The sequence below is a fragment of the Magnolia sinica genome, chromosome 9, assembly GCF_029962835.1.
Source record: "Magnolia sinica isolate HGM2019 chromosome 9, MsV1, whole genome shotgun sequence".
NCBI classification, from domain to species: domain Eukaryota; kingdom Viridiplantae; phylum Streptophyta; class Magnoliopsida; order Magnoliales; family Magnoliaceae; genus Magnolia; species Magnolia sinica.
This window is the reverse complement of record NC_080581.1, coordinates 13,802,771-13,822,318: the sequence shown is the minus strand read 5'-3', so window position 1 is coordinate 13,822,318 and position 19,548 is coordinate 13,802,771. Positions and strand designations below refer to the sequence as shown.

Sequence of the window (19,548 nt, the reverse complement as noted above, 5' to 3'; positions counted from 1 at the left end):
GCCCAGTATAGGGCATACATATTGATATACACTGTAGGATAGTTAGCCCTATCGATGATCTATGTATGGACATGATCGGCCCGCCATTTGGATGCGTCAATCGACAGATATAATTAGAAGTTTGTTCAATGGTCACCGATGGTTGATCGGGGCCGCGGCAATACGGATATGAGTAAGGAAATATCCTTACTATACATGTGAAGTTTGGTCTTAAACCGACGGTCCGAAATTCTCAACTTTACGTAAGAGTGGATGATTCAATTCACTTAAGTTTTAGCTTCTTCTTTTAGGGTATTTGCACTTCTCATGCACTCGTCTTTTGGCTCAAGTTGAGTGGTTCTGGACACTACCCAGGTTCGACTCCCGCAATGGATGTCGAGCCAAGTAAGAAGGACATTATTTTATAGTTTTGGAACTAATGGCCCACTAACGAGCGGCCTAGAGCTTGTTCGGAAAATCGAGGCATTTTTAGAATAAATTAGGTATTGAGATTTCTCGTGGGCAATGATTAGGGTTTGGATTAATTATGTTTATAGTGTGGCATATTTATAACTAGTGAAAGTGGAAATTTGGTCATGATTACTCTAAACCGTCAGTTTTAGGCTAAAACAGTAACGGGATTGATTTGTTCTATTAGTCAAGATCCAGGCCTTATCTGACTTGCCTTCGGTTACATCTTTAATTTAGTTATGATTATCTTGATTAGTTAGCGATGGATCGGTTAGATTTGGGCGCTATGTGAGTAAATCATGGGGCTAAACTTAATGTTCAAATGATCGGGCGGATTCGTTGGTTTCCTATGGTTGATTAATCGGACTTGTGCGGTTCTTTACTAGTACCACCTATGTATAAACTAACATTGAGTGCTAATGGTCAGTAAGTGATAATATAAGTTAATTACATTAAAAAAATTAAGAATTTTAGAAAATCCAAAACAGTGAAAATCCAAGACGTTACAGGTGCTCGATTAAAAGTCCAGCGAGCTTTTGGTTTTAATCTTCGAGGTCCTCGACCAGTCGAAGGCCTGGCTCGACCAGTCGAGTGAACAGTGCTCAACTAGTAGAGGCCCTGCCTCGACTAGTCGAGGTTACGTAGATTTGAGTTTGATTTTGTGTGAGATACGAAATTTTGAGGTGGCTTTCGCAATAGTGCGAAAGAGAGTTTCCTAAACTAAATATAGGAGTTTCTTAGGACTTTTCTAGTGTATTGACAATGCAAGAGGGTTTTCTAAAGCTTTGCAAGAGTTTACTAAAAGGTTTAGGTCTATCAAAGGTGTGTGTGTGTGTGTGTGTGTGTGTGTGTGTGTGAGAGAGAGAGAGAAAGCTTGTGGAAGGGAGGTTATGCTCATAGAGGTGATCTACTGTGCAATCAACATCTCAATGCTTCTACGTCCTCGTGATCGGTGAGATCTCTCTGTTTTTCTCTATTTTCTTATTGTTTATCTACTCCTGCATGAGTGAAGAAGGTTTGATCCAAGCGGTGGGTGCTTGTGATCGGTTGTAACGTTCTACTTCATAGTGGATTGCTGCTCTAGAGTTGGTCACGTGGTTTTTACCTCTTTGAGGGTTTTCCACATAAAAATTGCTTTTGTCGTGTGGTTTATGCTTTGATTTATTTTATTGTTTTATTATCCCATAATTCTGGTGTTTTGGGAGTCCCATAATTCTGGTGTCGTGTGTCGTGTGGTTTTTGTGCAACGCCCCCAACACTTGCATATTAAGCACGACAATCTACCAAAGTATCAAATAACTATCTTCAAACCAACAAATAGGGCTGTCAATGGCCGAGCCTGGGTTTAGTCTCAGCTTGGATTTTGAATTGTTACAGGCTAGGCCAATTCAAAAATCAGATCTTAGCAGACTCGATCTTGGCCCCTTGACACCCCTGTAATAAAAATACATACATGTATGATCATGGAGACGGTGACCCCAATTAATTGTGATAAGGCTTAGAGATGATGATGATGACATGTAGGGTGGAGCTCACACATATCCATGAACATGTGTGTGGACCAAGATATAGTTGGTTAGAAGGTGGGGAAAGGGAAAAGGTGGGTTTTATTAAGGATGTTTTAGGTAAGGTTATGGTTGACATTTTATGTCTAAAAGTGGACAAAAATCTCACCTGCCTCAATCAAGGATTCGGGGAGAAGGGAAAGCTAAGAGCTAATAAAAATCAAATTAAAAAAATGAAATGTGTGAGCTAACTTCTCTTTATTGGCATTAGAATAATCGTATGGAGACACCCAAAAAATTGATGGTGATAAGGATGTGGGTGGTGGTTTGGAGGCCCACCATCACATATCCCCTAGTCTTTTAACCAGTAATGGAATCCAGAATTCAAGAACCAGCCTTCCATCTCTCTCGCGGGACCACGAGAGAGAGAGAGAGAGTTGCCATGAGTGAGAGAAAAGGAGGGAGTTGCCATGCATTTATGGTCCTGCCTTTTGGGTTGCTAACCCTGTTGTGATGCAGGTTTTAATGGCCGTGTGGGCCCACCTACTCTCTCTCTCTCTCTCTCTCTCTCTCTCTCTCTTCTAGAAAGGAGGTCCACATAGCTACCATACTGCAAGATATAGTAATGTGTCAACATTAGACTTGAAAGCCCTTCCCAACCCTATAATTGGCCTTCTGTATTAGCCATTCATGTGAATTAAAATCACCCACATAAATTAGAGAGAGAGAGAGAGAGAGAGAGAGAGAGAGAGAGAGAGAGAGAGAGGAGGGAGGGAGAGAGGGGGTGCAATGGCTACAACCCAAAGAAAGAGAGGCTACTTCTCCTTCTCTTTCTTCTTCTTCTTCAGCTTCTTCTTCTTCTCTTTGGTTAGTACCATTGAGGGTGCATTGAATCAGCAAGCGCTAGATCGTATTGTCTCCCTCCCTGGGCAGCCAATTGTAAAATTCTCCCAGTTCTCCGGCTACGTTACCGTCAACGAAGAACATGGTAGAGCTCTCTTCTACTGGTTGACAGAAGCTTCCATTGATTCAAGTAGAAAGCCTCTTGTGCTTTGGCTAAATGGTGGTTAGTATTCATTTTCCTCGCTTTGTTTTCTTCTTATTTTCTTGATTAGGGTTGTTAGTACTTTATCTTATATGCTTATCATGTTTTAGCCTTTCTTTTGGCAATGTTGTGGAGTTGGTTTCCTTGGAAAGTAATGTAGAGAAAAGGGAGACTAGTTGTAGGACTTTTGACTATTCAGGAGAGGGAGATATAATTAATAATTTTTTAAAAAAAAAACAATAAAAGTGTATGATAGGATAATTTCTCTTTTTGGGTATGGCACATCCAGGAAGGGCCCACTTATGAACGGTCTGGATGTCGTACACGTGTGCCAGTGCATGTTGATTAGAGTGCTTGATAAGTCAAATGTAAGTTTCTAGCACTAACCCAAAACCTACAGAGACTCCAGTTTGTACGATCTCTCTCTCTCTCTCTCTCTCTCTCTCTCTCTCTCTCTCATGGATTTGGGTTCTTTGCAAAGACTAAAAATCATGAAATAGCAGTTACATGACTTTCTTCTCTCTCTCTATAATGGATCTGGTCCTTTGAAATCACCATAAAACATGAAACGGAAGTTGAAATAATCTCTCTTTCTCTAATGAACTTGGGTTCTTTGAAAACACCACAAAACATGAAATAGAAGTTGAAAATCTTTCTCTTTAATTTCTCTAAAATGAATTTAGGTTCTCTAAAAACACCATACTTTCTCTAATCTACTTGGGTTCTTTAAAAACCACCATAAAACATGAAATAGCACTTTGAAAGATTCTCTCTCTCTCTCTCACTCTTGGATTTGGGTTCTTTGAAAACAACGTAACATGAATTATATCAGATGAGGGACTACAAAAAAACCACATTAAAGGACGATAATGAAGTACTGAAGTGTACGCATTTCAGTGTACCACTTTATACCCGAAAATTCACAAACTTCCTCTCCCAGCCGTTAAAAAGGACGGATGAAAGATCAAAGGAGACAGATTTTCCTTTTTATTTTTCCTCGGTACAGGAAATGTCTATCTTTTCATTTGGAAATGGCATTGATTGCAAAATCATGAGGAAACTCACCCTAGTTTATTTATTTATTTTAAATAAAATAAAAATGTAGGCTTATTTGATACTCTGGCGGGGTATGACGCTTGATACACATGCTTTAGAAATTGTATGCGTGGAAATCTACTGTCTTTTAATTTACATACCCAAAGCCAAATTTCTTGAATGGTCCTAAACTATGATTCGTGAACATCTGTTTTGCTGAAATAGAGTCATTGAATGCTTTTCATTTTTAACCGTCGAATTAATGTCCACTAATCTGATAATCACATGATTGATTAATTTTAGCTTTGTAATTTTATTTTATTTTATTATTTTTATTTTTTTGTTCTTGATACATCTAGAATGGGACCCATAATTTGGGCTGTTTGATTTGAGTTAATTCTACGAAAATACGCTATTTTAAAGTAATTTCTAAGTGCCTGCGTATCATCCATCATCCTCTACCAGGGTATCAAAGTTTACTCTGATGAAAATGACCAAGATACCCACCCTTTCACCCCGCGACCACATTCAATGCACGTGTCATTAAGTAGCGCCGCCCACTCTTTGAGTGGAAGCGGAGATATACCTGTGCCCGGGGCTGTGTGGGGCCCGCAGAGATTCCCGTGACAAATCCACTCCGTCCATATGTTTTGAAAGACCTTAATAAGACATGTTTGCAATAATTATGTAGATCCATACTCAGGTGGGCCACACCAACGAAACAATGGGAATAGAAAGATCCACCGTTGAACCTTCCCGGAGCTGAACAAGATGTTTATATGCTATCCAAACCGTTCATAGGGTAATTACCACTCCTATAAATTGTAGGAACAAATATCATCCTCGTACAAAGCTTCTGTCACCCCCAGCGTTCAATCCCCACTGTTTCGGGTGGTATGGCCCACATGAGTTTTGGATCTTCCTGAATTTTAGAATCCTGTTCTACTGTACTCTTTCAAAACAGATGGACGGAGTGGATTTGTCAGGAACATCTACAGTCAATCCACTTCGAGTCCTTGACGTGGGCCGCGTTTAGGTAGTGTGCAAGATCACTGAATCATTTGGTCTGTCAGGAAACATGGCCCCCACATCTTTTTCTTTTCTTTTTTTTTTCTTTTTTTTACGGTTGGGACCTATTCCGTACGTCATCTCTGTTGGTTCTACCGATGGGAGGATGGGACCCCCTAATTAAATGGTGTGATGGACCACCGTTCTTTTGTGTAAGAGATATGTCTGGTTCCGTACTATTATGAAGCTGTGGGACCCACCTATTTCGGTGGTAATTCGTGCATGAGTCCATGGGGCCCATCATTTCAATGGAAGGTCGTATCTTGTCAGGTGGATAGCTGGATTTTCAAAGAGGTCGGTTTGTTAGGGAATTATGGGAGGATATTTCCCTACGTGGGGCCCATGTTTTGGGTGATCCAGACCGTTGATCCTAGACTAAGAAGGATGGAGCCTTTCAGCCAGTTAAAGAGAAGAAAAAATAAAAAATAAAAATTGGTGCTTGCCCAAAACGGACAGAGATCGAATGTATAAAATCTTTCTTTCTTGAAGGGAGCTGATCACATGCTTTGAGCTGTGTGGGGCCCACTCGGGATGCATGTCGAATCCAAACATGCATCTGGTGGGACTCCTCATGGGAACCGTACATCCTAACAGTCAACCCTATAAAGAGCATAGGTGGGGCACCATAGCCAGCAACGTCCAATCATGCCTCGAACCTATATACTCACTTGTTTCGATCCATCTGAAATTTTTAACGGCTTGATTTTCATCTATGTCCCTTCATCTGATGGAGAGAACCCGATGGATGGGTTGGATGACATATGCATACATGGTGGACCGTACATTCCATCTCCAAGTTTTTACGGTGGGGCGTGCCCCTCCACACTTGCCAGTTGCCACCATTGCTCCTTGTGATGTGGCCCACCTAACTTATGTATCAGGATGGATTTTGGAATAGAGGACCATTGGGGACTCATCTAATGGACGGTTGGATGGAACTCATACTTCACGGTGGATCCCAGTTTTTCTTGTGGACGGTTGGATCAGGTGTTACCCAGATAACAACGCAGTGGGTGTTTTCCTGACCGTGGGGCCCACCTTTATCTATATATTGTATATCCATGCCGTCTATCATTTCTTTCCAGCTCATTTTAAGGTATAATCCAAAATTCAAACCCATACAAATCTCAAGTGGACCACACCACAAGAAATAGTGGTGATTGACCATTAAAAACTTCTTGTGGACCATAAAAAGTTTTGGATCAGCCTGATATTAGTGTTTTCCCTCCATCCAAAACTGTTTGACCTTATCAATAGGGTGGATGGAAAATACATATCACAGTAGACCCTAGGAAGTTTTTAATTGTGAGCCTTCAATGACCATTGTTTCCTATGGTGTGGTCCACTTGAGATTCGTATCTGCTTACATTTTCGAATCATCCCCTAAAATGATCTTTAAAAACTGATGGACGGCGTGGATATATAACATATACATCAATGTGGGCCCCACGATCTGGGAAACACCCACTACAATGTTCTCCGGGTAACACCTTATCGGCTCCCCTTTCCGCATATTCGAACGGCCATGATTATTCCCTTCTTGAAGGATCTTGGGATATTCGCATCCACAGTAGAGAGCATCAATCAACGGTCAGGATCGTGAAACCGTAGGCCCACGTGCACAGATAGGGAGCATCAGGACTCTACACATTCATAGTCCTCATGTTCACTCATCGGTTGGCTCTTAGGCCTTAGCTGAAGTGAGGAAGATCGAGGCCGTTCATCAGCTGGGCCTACCGGTTTTGACTTGTAGGCCAAAAAATGACCACTGGCACGTCCCAAGTGGGGTCTACCTAACGAACGGCCTGGATCTCACACGTATGGCATATTGGGGGTGTGTGGTAAAGCTATCCATCCAAATGGTGGGCCATAAACTCCTTGGTTGACCGTAGGATCAGATACGAACATTCTTTTATCAAAAAAGTTCTAAAAAGTAAAATAAATAGTCCAGAACTTTACAGCGTCTGATCTTTACAGTTTGTCCAGAGCAAAAGATGATGTGCCTTGTCCACGTGGCAATGTTATATATCAATCAAGGCCGTTCATCTAGTAGATCTCCTGATGGATGCTTTATGGTACAAAAATCTCATTTATCAGACAATGATATGCATTCGTTTCTTCGGCTTTCTATGCTGAAATTTCAGCCGTTAGCTATTTTCGTTTACTACCGTCGCTTTCATGGCCACCTATCAGACGTCTAGGATCTTTATAAATATATATAGTTTGAGCTATTTATAGATCCGAAGTAAGAGAAAATCAATGAACGGTCAGAAATTATAAATTTATCTGCCACGTGTACAGTGGAGAGATGTTTCTACCATAATCTGATTCTGCCAACTCTACGTTACACGTCACCCGTTTTGACTTGAATGGCCGACTTTGAAGCACGCGTAGACAGAGAGATGATGGTTTCGGTACCACAAAAGGAAAGAGCCGAAAAACGCGGACAAAAGGTTTTGATAGTTTACCACCTGCTTTTGAGTTTGTTTCGTGTCTTATCTTCCATACAATTAGAGTATACTCCTGTCAATCCAGACCGTCTATATTTCAGAGGTCATCATCTTCTGTATTGTTATATCTTATCTTCCGTACAATTGAAGTATACTAATGCCAATCCAGACCGTCCAAATTTCAGAGCTCATTTTGTAGGGTTCTTTATCACCACCTTTTGTGTTGTGTTTCGTCCTCCGTCCAACTGGAGCCACAATCGTGCCAATCCAGACCGTTCAAACTTTAAGGGCGTGTTTGGCCGGGTGGATTAGAAGGGATTGAATAGTATTAGGGTGGATGGCATGGATTTGGTGTTGTTAGTGGATTGGGGCATGGCATTGGGAAGGATTAAGTGGTACGGTATTCAATAAACATAATTATTACCCAGGGATAGTTCCCTTTTACCATGGGATAAGCTTAATTCCATGCTCGGTTGGTAACACGGTGGTACATTGAATTGAGGTAGATTTAAAACTTTTGTAGCTCCAAAGAAGTTTTCAATGGTAAGTATTCAATTCCCATTACTTTCTATGGTAGGGTCCACTTGAGCTTTAGATCTACCTGATTTTTTGGCCCATGCTTTAAAATGATCTCAAAAAATGAGTGGAGGGTGTGGATATAGCCCACACATCATGATGGGACCTAGCTAACATTGAGTGAAATTAGCATGGGACCAATGCGATTTCATCTAATCTACTTCCAAGCTTTTCTATTCTTTACCAAATGCAATTCCGTCCTACCTAAGCCCGGCTAATTACATGCGTCAAATGCCCCCTTAAGATCCATGGGGATTGCTATATCTCGGGATTGTTATATCGAGTCTGTTTGGCATGCTCGGCCAATCCCAGGATTAAACCTTCCCATTCATTCCAATCCCTCGAACCAAACATCTCCAGGCAAAATTGAATGGATTAGGGTGGATTGGATGGGATTTAAAGGTAATGATGGTGTTGTTAGTGGATTGTCTTAAGATCCATGGGATTGCTATATCCGAGATCAGATCACCTAGTCTGTTTGGCACGCCCAGCCAATCCCGGGATTTAACTTCCAATCCCTTCTAATATCATCCAATCCCTTTCAATCCGCCCGGCCAAACAAGCCCTAAATGACAATTTTTCTAGAGCTTCACCTAGAGATCACATGGATTGAATGACACTCTCCATCCAATTGGGGCGTGTTTGGTCCGCATAATTGAATGGTATTGAATTGTATTAGATGGGATTAACATATTGTTGCACAATAATTGGGATTAGCATATTGTTGCACAATAATTGCATGTCCAAAAATTCTATGGTATTGCAGCCATCCAATCCCATGTTTGGGATAAAAATTTTGCTACCGAAAAGCATAGATTAAGCGTAATCATGTTTGGTGGATCATGAAATTGTAATCAAGATATCAAATTCAAAACAGATGTTATTCACTTGTACACATACATAACAAAGATGTCATGTATAAACAGTGCATGTGGACGAACGGCATATATAAATGCATCCATCAATGTAGGGCCTACATGTGTAGTGGATTTCAAAATCCATGAGGGCCTATTTGGCCGGACTGATCCCATGGTATTAGGAGGGATGGGAACGCAATATCCCAGGATATGCATGACAAGCCAAAGACCTGGTGAACTTGTGCGGAATATAAGCAATCTCATGGATCTTAAATCAATCCATTGACATCACCATCATTAACTTAAAATTGATCGCATCCCTTGGTTGGACGGATTGGAAGGTAAGATCCTAAGATATGCCGGGCATGCCAAGCAGACCCAGGGAACTTGTCCATGTATCTTAAATCAATCCACTGACATCACCATCATTATCTTAAAATTCATCGCATCCCTCGGTTGGCCGGATTGGAAGGTAAAATCCTAAGATATTGTGGGCGTGCCAAGCAGACCCAATGAATTTGTCCCGGAATATATAGCAATCCCATGAATTTTAAACCACACCACCATCATTATCTTAAAATCCATCCCGTCCCTCCTAATCCTATGGGATTCGCCCGACCACACGGGCCCTGAAAATCTTACATGGACGAAATGCAATTCCATGGGACTGTATGAAATTCCATCCCACCTAATCCTAACCTCTCCATCGGAACGAAATTGTCGGTGCTGCAAATTTGACCGTTTGTCTGAACTTTGTCCTATGCTCCATCAATGGCTCGGCTAATGATTTGACGGTCCAGATTACAATGAATGAATGTCTTACCTGCCTAGTTGAAGAAAGATATCCAAAAGGACAAACTCTATGTGCTTCTTTCAATATTTCTTAAACGGTTGTGACTCTTCAATGCATCCACGTAGATCGAACCAGATCATCCAAACAGTAGGGCTCGCAGTGTACGAGGCACAGCTCCAAAAATTACACTGATCAGATGATCTTAATCACAGGACACCAGCCAAGATTTGGACATTTATGAATTCCTTTTATGACCGTCCATTTGATGTCCACCAATCGGATGGTCACGATCGTCAGATGGTAGTGGTGGCAATATCTGTAACTCTTTCGATGGACCTCATGTCTTTGGGAATAAGGTCCATACGTCTGCATGGGGATTCGTAAAGTTATCACTTTCAACGGCTTGTCTTCTCTGTGCATTTGGTGGTAGTCTGGTAGAGCGTCTGACGACCCTATGCACCAAAAGCGATTTGACATTCTGTCCGGTCGTCCGGGTCGTTCTCTTGTCTCTGTACGTTGCTCTTGTGAAAGTACGAAAATACCCTTCCATCTCCATTACAAAAGAAAATTCTCTTCTTCACCCGTGTGGGCAGATTAGGTGTAACCCGAGTAACCCCGTAGCAGGTGTTACTCTGACCGTGTGGGGCCCAGATTGATGAATTTTTTGTAATCCACACCGTCCATCCGTTATTTCAAATAATTTGAGGATGCTATTCCAAAAATAAAACAGATCCAAATCTCCAAAAGATCACACGACAAGAAAAATTGGTGAATGACAGTTAAAAACTTTTGTAAGCCACACAAATTTTGGATCAAGATGATATATTTTTTTTCTCTTCATCCAGGTCTGTTTGACCTTATCAACGGGTTGGATGATAAATACATATTACAAACTGCTTAGGGTGGGGCATGGGAAGTTTTAATCAGGGGCATTCAATCACTACTGCTTCCCAACGTTAGTTCATTTACACTTGAATATTTTTTCTCAGTACAGACAAATAGTAGGTAAACAGCGTCGGTATTCAAATAATGCGTGGTATTAGGAAAATGTGAGTAGGCTAGAGTCGCAATTGATTTAATGTTTGATTTAACAGCGTGCCCTACATTGAGATGGATGATTTAATTCGGTCGAACTCTTAACCATCGATTGTAATAATAATTTGGTAATTTATATAAGAGTAGGAGGTAGTTTTTAATAATGTATTTTTTTTACCTTGTGTCTTAAGAATTTATTCTTTCACAAATAATTATAATTAATGTATTTCTCAAAAAAAAAATAAAGATGGACATACTAAAATAGAAGAACATAAAATCAATGCTAATTTTTATTTTTTTCTAATTCGTGTTCATTACAATCAACAAAGTATCAAATAACTAAAGAATAAAATAAATAAATAAATAAGTTAAATATATGAACCGTTTGTATGCACAAACAATCTAGATGAATGGTCAATAGGCTATGACTAAAGTGTTTGATCTTCTAAGCAAAGTCGCAGTTAATCACAATCTAGCAATGGAAGGTTGTAGATATTTATCTTACTCCTATACGTGATGTAGCGATGATGTTGAATGGTAATGAGATTATCTAAAACTAGGATAGGCATATGCTAAGATGGAAAGATAAAAGTAAATGTAAAGACTACAAAGATAAATTTTATTTGCAATTAGCTAATGAGCCTAGAGCTCTACGTCGTGTTCTCTTTTTATAGCTTTTAGAGGTGGCAAAATTCTCACTAGATTTTCTTGTTGGTTCAATATCTTTTGTGGTCATGGCCTTTTTATATGCTCTTCCAACAAAAGATCTCCGTAAATCTAAAATTGTTTTCAAATATTTTGTTAGCATGGTTGTAGTGATTTCCATATATCGAAACTCATTTTTAGGACTCTGTCTCATTAGATCTAATTTGATCACAAATTATTTTCAGAGATCCCCTATCATGACCACAAAGATCCATAGAATTGGTGGAATCAGTCCCGCTGACTCTGGATCGAGACCCAATCCATTTTTTTCAATCTGCTTAGTTGATCTTCGAATCTTCATAATCACTATGAGAGTTCCAAACGTTTCTGAAAAGATATCCAATTTTGAAAGGATTGGAAAAGATGGCCTTACCAAACATATCTGGATTTGTGATAGAATCTTTACCTTAGTGGAACTTTTATACGTGTGCTGGATACTTCGCTTCGATTACACACCACACAAATTAGGGCCATGTGTCATTCCTCACTTAATTTCCTTTAGAGTTGTATCATCAAAGGATCAAAAGATATTCTCGAGTGCAAGTACAATTCTATCATCATTAAGCGTGTAGTATGACACATGGCGATATCTTATTGGTCTATGTAGGTGTGCCATAAATGGGTATAAACACAACACATCATTAAGGTGGGCCTCAAGGTAAGGGTAACACCCAATAAGGTGTTACCCAGGTAACACCTAATCCACTCCCTTCACCCGTAATTTCAAAACTTCCAAGCTAGGTCTGAGTTTTTAATTAAGTTGAACAAAAGATATTAAAGCCGATGGACTTTTAACGTGTATTTTTCCTAATTTTACTAGTCGATGAAGTTGAGCATTATGGGGCCCTCATGGTGTTGTTTATAACATCTAACCTGGTGTGCTGACAATTGTTTTTATGGTGTGGCCCACCTGATGATAGGATCTCCTAATTTCTGTGTTAGTCTGATTTCATGGTGGGGTGAACATATTTTCATAAAAAGAAAAGAAAGAAAAAAGAAAAAAGGAAAATAATATTGGTGGGGTGCACCTGTGGGAAGAGTTGCGTACCAAACACACACTACAAGTGTCTCCCAATGGATGCAGTGAGAAAGGGCATTTTGGTCACTTCACCACCACTAAGCACATTTTGGAACTTCTAAAATTCAAAGCATTATTTAATTGTGTTACGTTGCATTAAACGTCAAATTCATAAACATTTCATTATAAAAATCATTGCATTTTTTTCTTCTAATTTGAACTTTTTAGCTTAATAAATTAAATAACCACCATCTCATATATATAAGATTTTCAATCCGAATAAAACATGATAACAAAATTCATACTTAAATAATATTCATGAAAATAACTATTACCTAATAATTACAATTTTTTTTTCCTTTTTTCCTGAAATATATGTACCCAAACCATAGTTTAAAATCCCAAAAGCTCAGCTCAACTCAATATTCAACCCGGTTGGGTGGAATTAAAGGCTTGATCAGAATCAACTTGACGTTAAATAATTATAATTTAAAAATATTTGTAATAGTACTTAATAATTATAATTTACTAATTAATATAATTTAATAATTAAATTGATATTTCGTAATAGACGTGAATTGAATTGGTATTTAATAATTATAATCTAAAAATATTAGTAGCAGTATTTTATATTTAACATGGATGTGCTTTTTATAAGTAATATAAAATAAATTGAGTGAAGATACCCTGGCTTCAACACCAAGGTCTTGGTATCAATTCCCTAGTGGGGGTGGCTAACAGTGGAGTGTGTACTAACAAGGTAAACCCCTCCCCTTTTGGAAAAAAAAAAAAAAATAGAGAGTTGAAGACTCAATTCTCTCCCTTTCCCTCCAATTTTATTAATGTTTTTACTGCGCCTCATTGAGTAACGTTGATTCAACTAAGTGGTCATGTTGACTTGCTAGTCTTCACAAGTTGTGGTCAAGTCAAACCCAGTTTGGAGTTTAACAACCACTCGACTCAAAATTTGGCTGAGTTAATTGACTCGGCGAGTTTTGAGTAGACTTAGTAAGTTTTAGAACAATGATCCAAACATGGCTTAATCAAGTATGGATTTAATCTTGGTGATCAATTGACTCAACGAGTTTTGAGTGGACTAAACAAGTTTTAAAACAATGATCAAAACATTGGTAATGGATTTAATCTTGGTGATTTAGGTTGAATTTTTTATGAATATATCCTTCAAGTTGAGTTGACTAGGTTTTACTTCTTCGTTCTTGCACACACCCACGCCCTACACTCACACACACACCCACACCATATGAGCACTCGGTTCCATGATCATGATGTTGAAATAGATTCTGTCTACCACTAAGCCATGGAGTCGACTAGCTAGATTAATCATGCCTTGAAGTATTACTGAAGGAGTCGTTTAATAAATTTTATTTTATGTGATTTTATATGATTTTAAATCTTTTAACAAATTGAACTTATTTAGTGCTTAAGCTCATTTTCACTGAAATATGGATCTTTTTTCAACTCCTTCCTCTCATTTGATGTTAAAGTTATTGAAATTGGTGGAGCAATCAAATTTCTTTTCACTTTTGACTAACATATTCTTAAAATTATTTTAAAATTATAATTCAGAACTTTAAAACTTTAGCATTAAACTTAATTTTCAAAGCTTATTTTTCAATTTATCAAATAACACCTATGTCTTAAAATAGTTTTGAGTTTTTTTTAATTCCTTTCTCCTTCTAAATGAAATGGTAAGCTTAGATTTCTATCATTTCTAGATTTTCTCCCAAATTAGGTTACATTGGAAATTAAACTATCTCTTAAGAACTGAAAATACACATTCTATATTGTATGTATATGGTTTGCTATAAGGAGGTAAGTCTACTCTCCTTTTGGGCTACAATCCATCTAAGAGCCAGCCCATCGTTTGGACGGTTGTTAATCAATACACAAGTGCATCCAATGGATGGTCGAAACAGTCTCACAAATTAGTGGGCCAGCACCAGTACAAAGGGCATTTTCGTAATGTAATTAAAAAACATCTGGTTATTACAATCTGATCCACCACGTGAACCGCAGTAACTTTTATACGTAGCAGTGGAGAATATTCTATTGCAATGTCCAAAATACTCGTAACGTAGCTTTCACAAAAGCATTGCATGGCATTTTCGTCCTTTTATCCTTTAAGGCTTGCTAGAAGTAAAGAGATACCTCTGGTCTTTAGCCGTTGGATTTAGGTTGTTTTCTGACAATACACACCGTTCATCTGACATTGTCCCCCACTAAGATGTACGTGTTTTATGCAAGCTGCGTGTCTGTTTTTACGGCTCATTTTAAGATGCAAACTCAAAAAAAAAATAGATGGATACAAATCTAAGTGGACCATACCACACAAAAATAATTGTGATTAAATGCCCACAGTTAAAAGCTGCTTGGAGGTTACAGATGTTTTGAATGAAGTTGAAAGAAGTAGATTGCATGTTGAAAATCTCTATGGACTTAAATTGTGTGGGGCTACCATGATTTAGGTATTTTATTCATTTTGTCCATCTATTTTACTATATAATTTTAGGAAATAATCCCAAAAATAAAGACACCCAAAACTTAAAGTGGACCATACCATAGAAAATAGTAGGATTAGATAGTCTATCATTGAAAAATTCTTAAATCCATGAAAACATGTCTGTGTGATCTTAGGGCCTGTTTGGCAAGGCAGATTAAGAGGGATTAGGAGGGATGGGATAGTAAAATCTTGGGATATGCCAAACGAGCTAAACAGGCCCGATGAACTTGTCCCGAGATATAGCAAACTCATGGATCTTAAACCAATCAACTCACATCATCATCATTACCTTAAAATTGATCTCATTCGTCCTAATCTCATTCAATCGTGCTTGGGGCGTATTTGGTTGGACGGATTGAAAGGGATTTGAAGGTAAAATCCCGGGATATGCCGGACGTGCCAAACAGACTCAGTGAACTTGTTCCGAGATATAGCAATCGCATGGATCTTAAACCAATCCAATGACACCACCATCATTAGTCATTACCTTAAGATCCATCCCATGGATCCGTCTAGCCAAACAGGCCCTCATGGATTACAAATAAGAATTTAAATCCTCTGCTTGACATAAGTAAGAAAATCTTACTTGTCGTAATTTAATTAAACTCATCATCACACGCTGCATTTAATGTAGCAATGCTGACAATTTCAATGATGACTTAGACAATTGCAATGATGAAAGTAAGATTTTTCTTACCTGTGGCAAGCAGAAGATCCATATTCTACCAATAAACATTAATGTGGGGCTTGAGAAGGTTTCAATAGTACAAATCAACTCAGGGGTTAAAATAATTCAAGGGAGAGCGTTTTCTATCCACCGGACAAGGTGAGGTTTGCAATATAAGGTCGCGATGTATCGTATTGCAGTACGTCGGGATGCATCAGCAAACCGATTCGCTTTTGAACTGCGATGTCCTGATTTGAGTAGGCACGCGTAGGGTCTCAATCGCGCGTAGGACAAACATGCACCAGATCCAGCACGTTCATCAGATGTCCTAAACGATTTCCATCATAGATCCTAAAATTAGGTAGGATGAAAAACTTATGTGGTTCACACCATAGGGAACCGTGTAAATTCATGGCTAAAACTTCTAAATTTACTTGGTGTGTAATATATGATTTTTAAATATCCTAATTTTTAGAGAAACCATTAATACTGGTGTTTTGCATCAGATGAGTGGATTGGATGGCATATAAATATTATGATAAGCCCCATGCAATTTAGAAGATTTTAATGGTGCGACTTCCCATCTCAAGTGTTTCCCACGGTTTAGAGCTTTGAATCTGCTTCATTTGTGTTCCCAATTCCAATGTCAGTGTGGTACACCTGATGGACGGTGTGGATCAGTTTTAAATGAAGTCGTCCTGTCCATGTCAGCGAAATTTACGGCCCCTTTCTGCCTACGAAAGTCACGCAAGGAAGTAGATTGCCTGTGACCCCGGGCACACATATGTTCGTGTGCCCGGAGCTGTGTGAGGCCCACATAGATTTCCGTGACAAATCTACTCCGTCCATCTGTTTTTAAAGACCACAGTAGGACATAAGTCTAAAATTAGGCAGATCCAAAACTCATGTGGGCCATACCACACGAAACAGTGGGGATTGGACGGCTGGGGGTGAAATTAGTTTTGTATCGGGATGCTATTTGTGACTACAGTTTATCTGAGTGATAATAATCTTATTAACGGTTTGGATGGTATAAAAACGTCGAGGTCAGCTCCAGGAAAGTTTCAACAGTGGACATTTCCGTTCCCACTTTTTTATTTGATGCGGCCCACCTGAGTTTTGGATCTACCTGATTTTTAGAATCCTGTCCTATTATCTTTAAAAACAGATGGACGAAGTGGATTTATCAAGGAGATCTCTATGGCCCACCCGGGTACAGGTATATCTTTGTGCTTCCACAAAGGAGGATGAAAACGGGAATGATACAGTCGTCCGGACGTGTGGCATCTACTAATCAATTCGAGCTGTGTGTCTCATCGCAATTTGGGTGCCATCCAAACGGTCCATTATATTAGTTAGCCTGAATTTAACCTATATTCCAAAAATCAGTCTGATCCAAAGCTCAGCTGGGTCACACCAAAGAAAACAATGGAAGACATTGAGGAGGGGGACTCCCACCATAGAAACTTCCAGATGGAATGTGGGAGTCCAACTTGTTGTTTATAAGTCATCCAACCCAGTCATCAGGTGTCTCCCACCAGTATGAATGGTCGGACCCAAGTTCAAGCCATTACAAAAATTCAGGTGAGCCATTAACAATTGAATGCATATGTTTTTATTGTGATTTTACATTGGTGTGCCCCACCTGAAATTTTTAATAGGATGATTTTTGTTAAGCATTGTTAACATTAGGAGATGCATCAGACGCACGGTCTGGATTCCATATTCACATCACAAGTGGGCCCCACACAGTTCTAATGGCGATACTCATATATCTACCGAAATATCGGATGCAGGCCCGGGTTGTTCATCCATCGCATATGGCGCTACGGAGGAAATCGGACCGTTCCGGGTCAACCGAACCGGTTCTTCTCTTTATCTCAATAAGTACTCGTGGAATAAAGGTACATTCATTTATCTTTTGGCCTACTTCCTTGGTTGCCTTTCCTTCTTTCCACCGTACACGTGGCATTTGTATATTGATCCATACCATCCACATTGTGGGTCCCACCATAGATGGGACATGGCTGAAAAGTTGCATTTATTGGTAGATAATTACCATCTAATTGGTCGACCGCAATTGGACGCTTAAAAGAAATGGACGATGATCAACATACAAGAGGAAATGATCAGATAATCTGAACCGTCCGATCAGTATGGTTGCTTGGTTTTGAATCCCCAGCAATCAGGCTCCCAATTTGGACAGTCCCAAGTGCAGATACGTGGATGGATCCAACCGTACTTGCATGTGTAACACACATCCATGCACATTTTAGGATTTTTTTTTTTTAATATTGATTATTTTTAAATTTTCTTTTTTTGCAGAGGCTAATATTTTATTTCTAGAATCGCCGGCCGGCGTTGGATTTTCATACACAAACACAAGCTCAGATCTTAAAGATTCCGGCGATAAACGGACGGGTAAATTTCATTAAAAATCACTGTATTTTTTAAATAAAAATTTGATTTTTTTTTCTTTTATTAATTACTTTAAATGAATTTGTATTTTTTAAACAGCTCAGGACGCTCTAAATTTTCTAATAAGATGGTTTTCAAGGTTTCCACAATACAAATACAGAGCTTTCTACATTTCTGGGGAGAGTTATGCAGGTATATAGATTTCCATGAACTCGATCTCCTCACACGTGGCACAAGTGTATAAGATCTTGATTATTGGTCCATTGTACTTAGCTTTGATAGGCCATAGAATAAAATTACACCAGTTAGATGGTCCTAGCCATTTATTGGAGAGTCCCGTTGAATGCCGATGGTTGGTTGGACATTTTGCTAACCGTTCATTTTGTGATCTGATAGAATTCTGACTTAAGGCGTTATTTTTGGTTATGCCACATCCAAGGAGTGATCTAATAGATGAACGGTCTGGATCTCTTGAATATATACATCATGTGCAGATTTTGGATGGTTGAGAAGCAAGAAAATATTGAGGTGATATTAATTGGATGGTTCTCACGTGCGAGGATCACATATTTATGGATGCCGACTGGGTGGTGACCCAACATCACCCAGCTAGGTAGTGTTGGGCGCTGTGGGGCCCACCATGAAGTATGTGTTTCATCCACGTCGTCCATCCGTTTTTCCAGCTCATTTTAGGGCGTGAATCCAGAAATGAAGAAGATCAAAAGATCAAGTGGACCACACCGTAGGAAACAGTGGTGTGATTGAATGACCACCGTTAAAAACTTGTTTGGCGGCACAAAAGATTTGGATCAAGCTTATATTTACGATTTATCTTCATCCAGGTCTGTGTGATCTTATCAATAGGTTGGATGGCAAACAAACATTACGGTGGGCCCCAGGAAGGTTTCAACGGTGGATGTCATTATCCAAAGTAGTTTTTTGGTGTGGTCCAGTTGAGCTTATGATCTGCTTCATTTATTGTATCATACTTTAAAATGAGGAGGCAAAAATGATGGACGGTTTGGACATAAAACATATGCATCGCGGTGGGCCCTACAGCGGTCACCATACAATCCGCTTCCCTAACCGTTGGATCGATATCGGACGGTTGTTAATTTAGTTTACACTGAAAATCAGGGAAAGTGGCGCGACAACCGTTCATCTGAGATGATAACATCTTGCGATGATCAGTGGTGGATGGGAAATATACTGATGGGCCATATTAACCATTTGTTGACACGTGTCATTGATTTATGTGATGCTTCTCGTACCTGTTCTGATGACTTCCAAGCTGGCATTTTTTTTTGTAGGGCATTATGTCCCTCAATTAGCAAAGAAAATCCATGATTACAACAAAGCTCATTCAAAGCCTGCCATCAATCTCAAGGGATTCCTTGTAAGTGAA

The 19,548-nt window shown here is 39.2% G+C and overlaps 1 protein-coding gene across 1 annotated transcript in view; it reads left to right on the top strand.

The window, feature by feature from the left end:
- Positions 1–2,688: 2,688 nt before the first annotated feature.
- Positions 2,689–19,548, top strand: part of LOC131256943 (serine carboxypeptidase 24) — a 30,594-nt gene continuing 13,734 nt past the window's right edge. Inside the window, exons 1-5 of the mRNA XM_058258059.1 lie at positions 2,689–3,021; positions 17,522–17,629; positions 18,051–18,146; positions 18,243–18,335; positions 19,454–19,539. Coding sequence (XP_058114042.1) covers positions 2,745–3,021; positions 17,522–17,629; positions 18,051–18,146; positions 18,243–18,335; positions 19,454–19,539 — 660 coding nt within the window. The 5' untranslated portion in view covers positions 2,689–2,744. The remainder of the gene's footprint in view (positions 3,022–17,521; positions 17,630–18,050; positions 18,147–18,242; positions 18,336–19,453; positions 19,540–19,548) is intronic.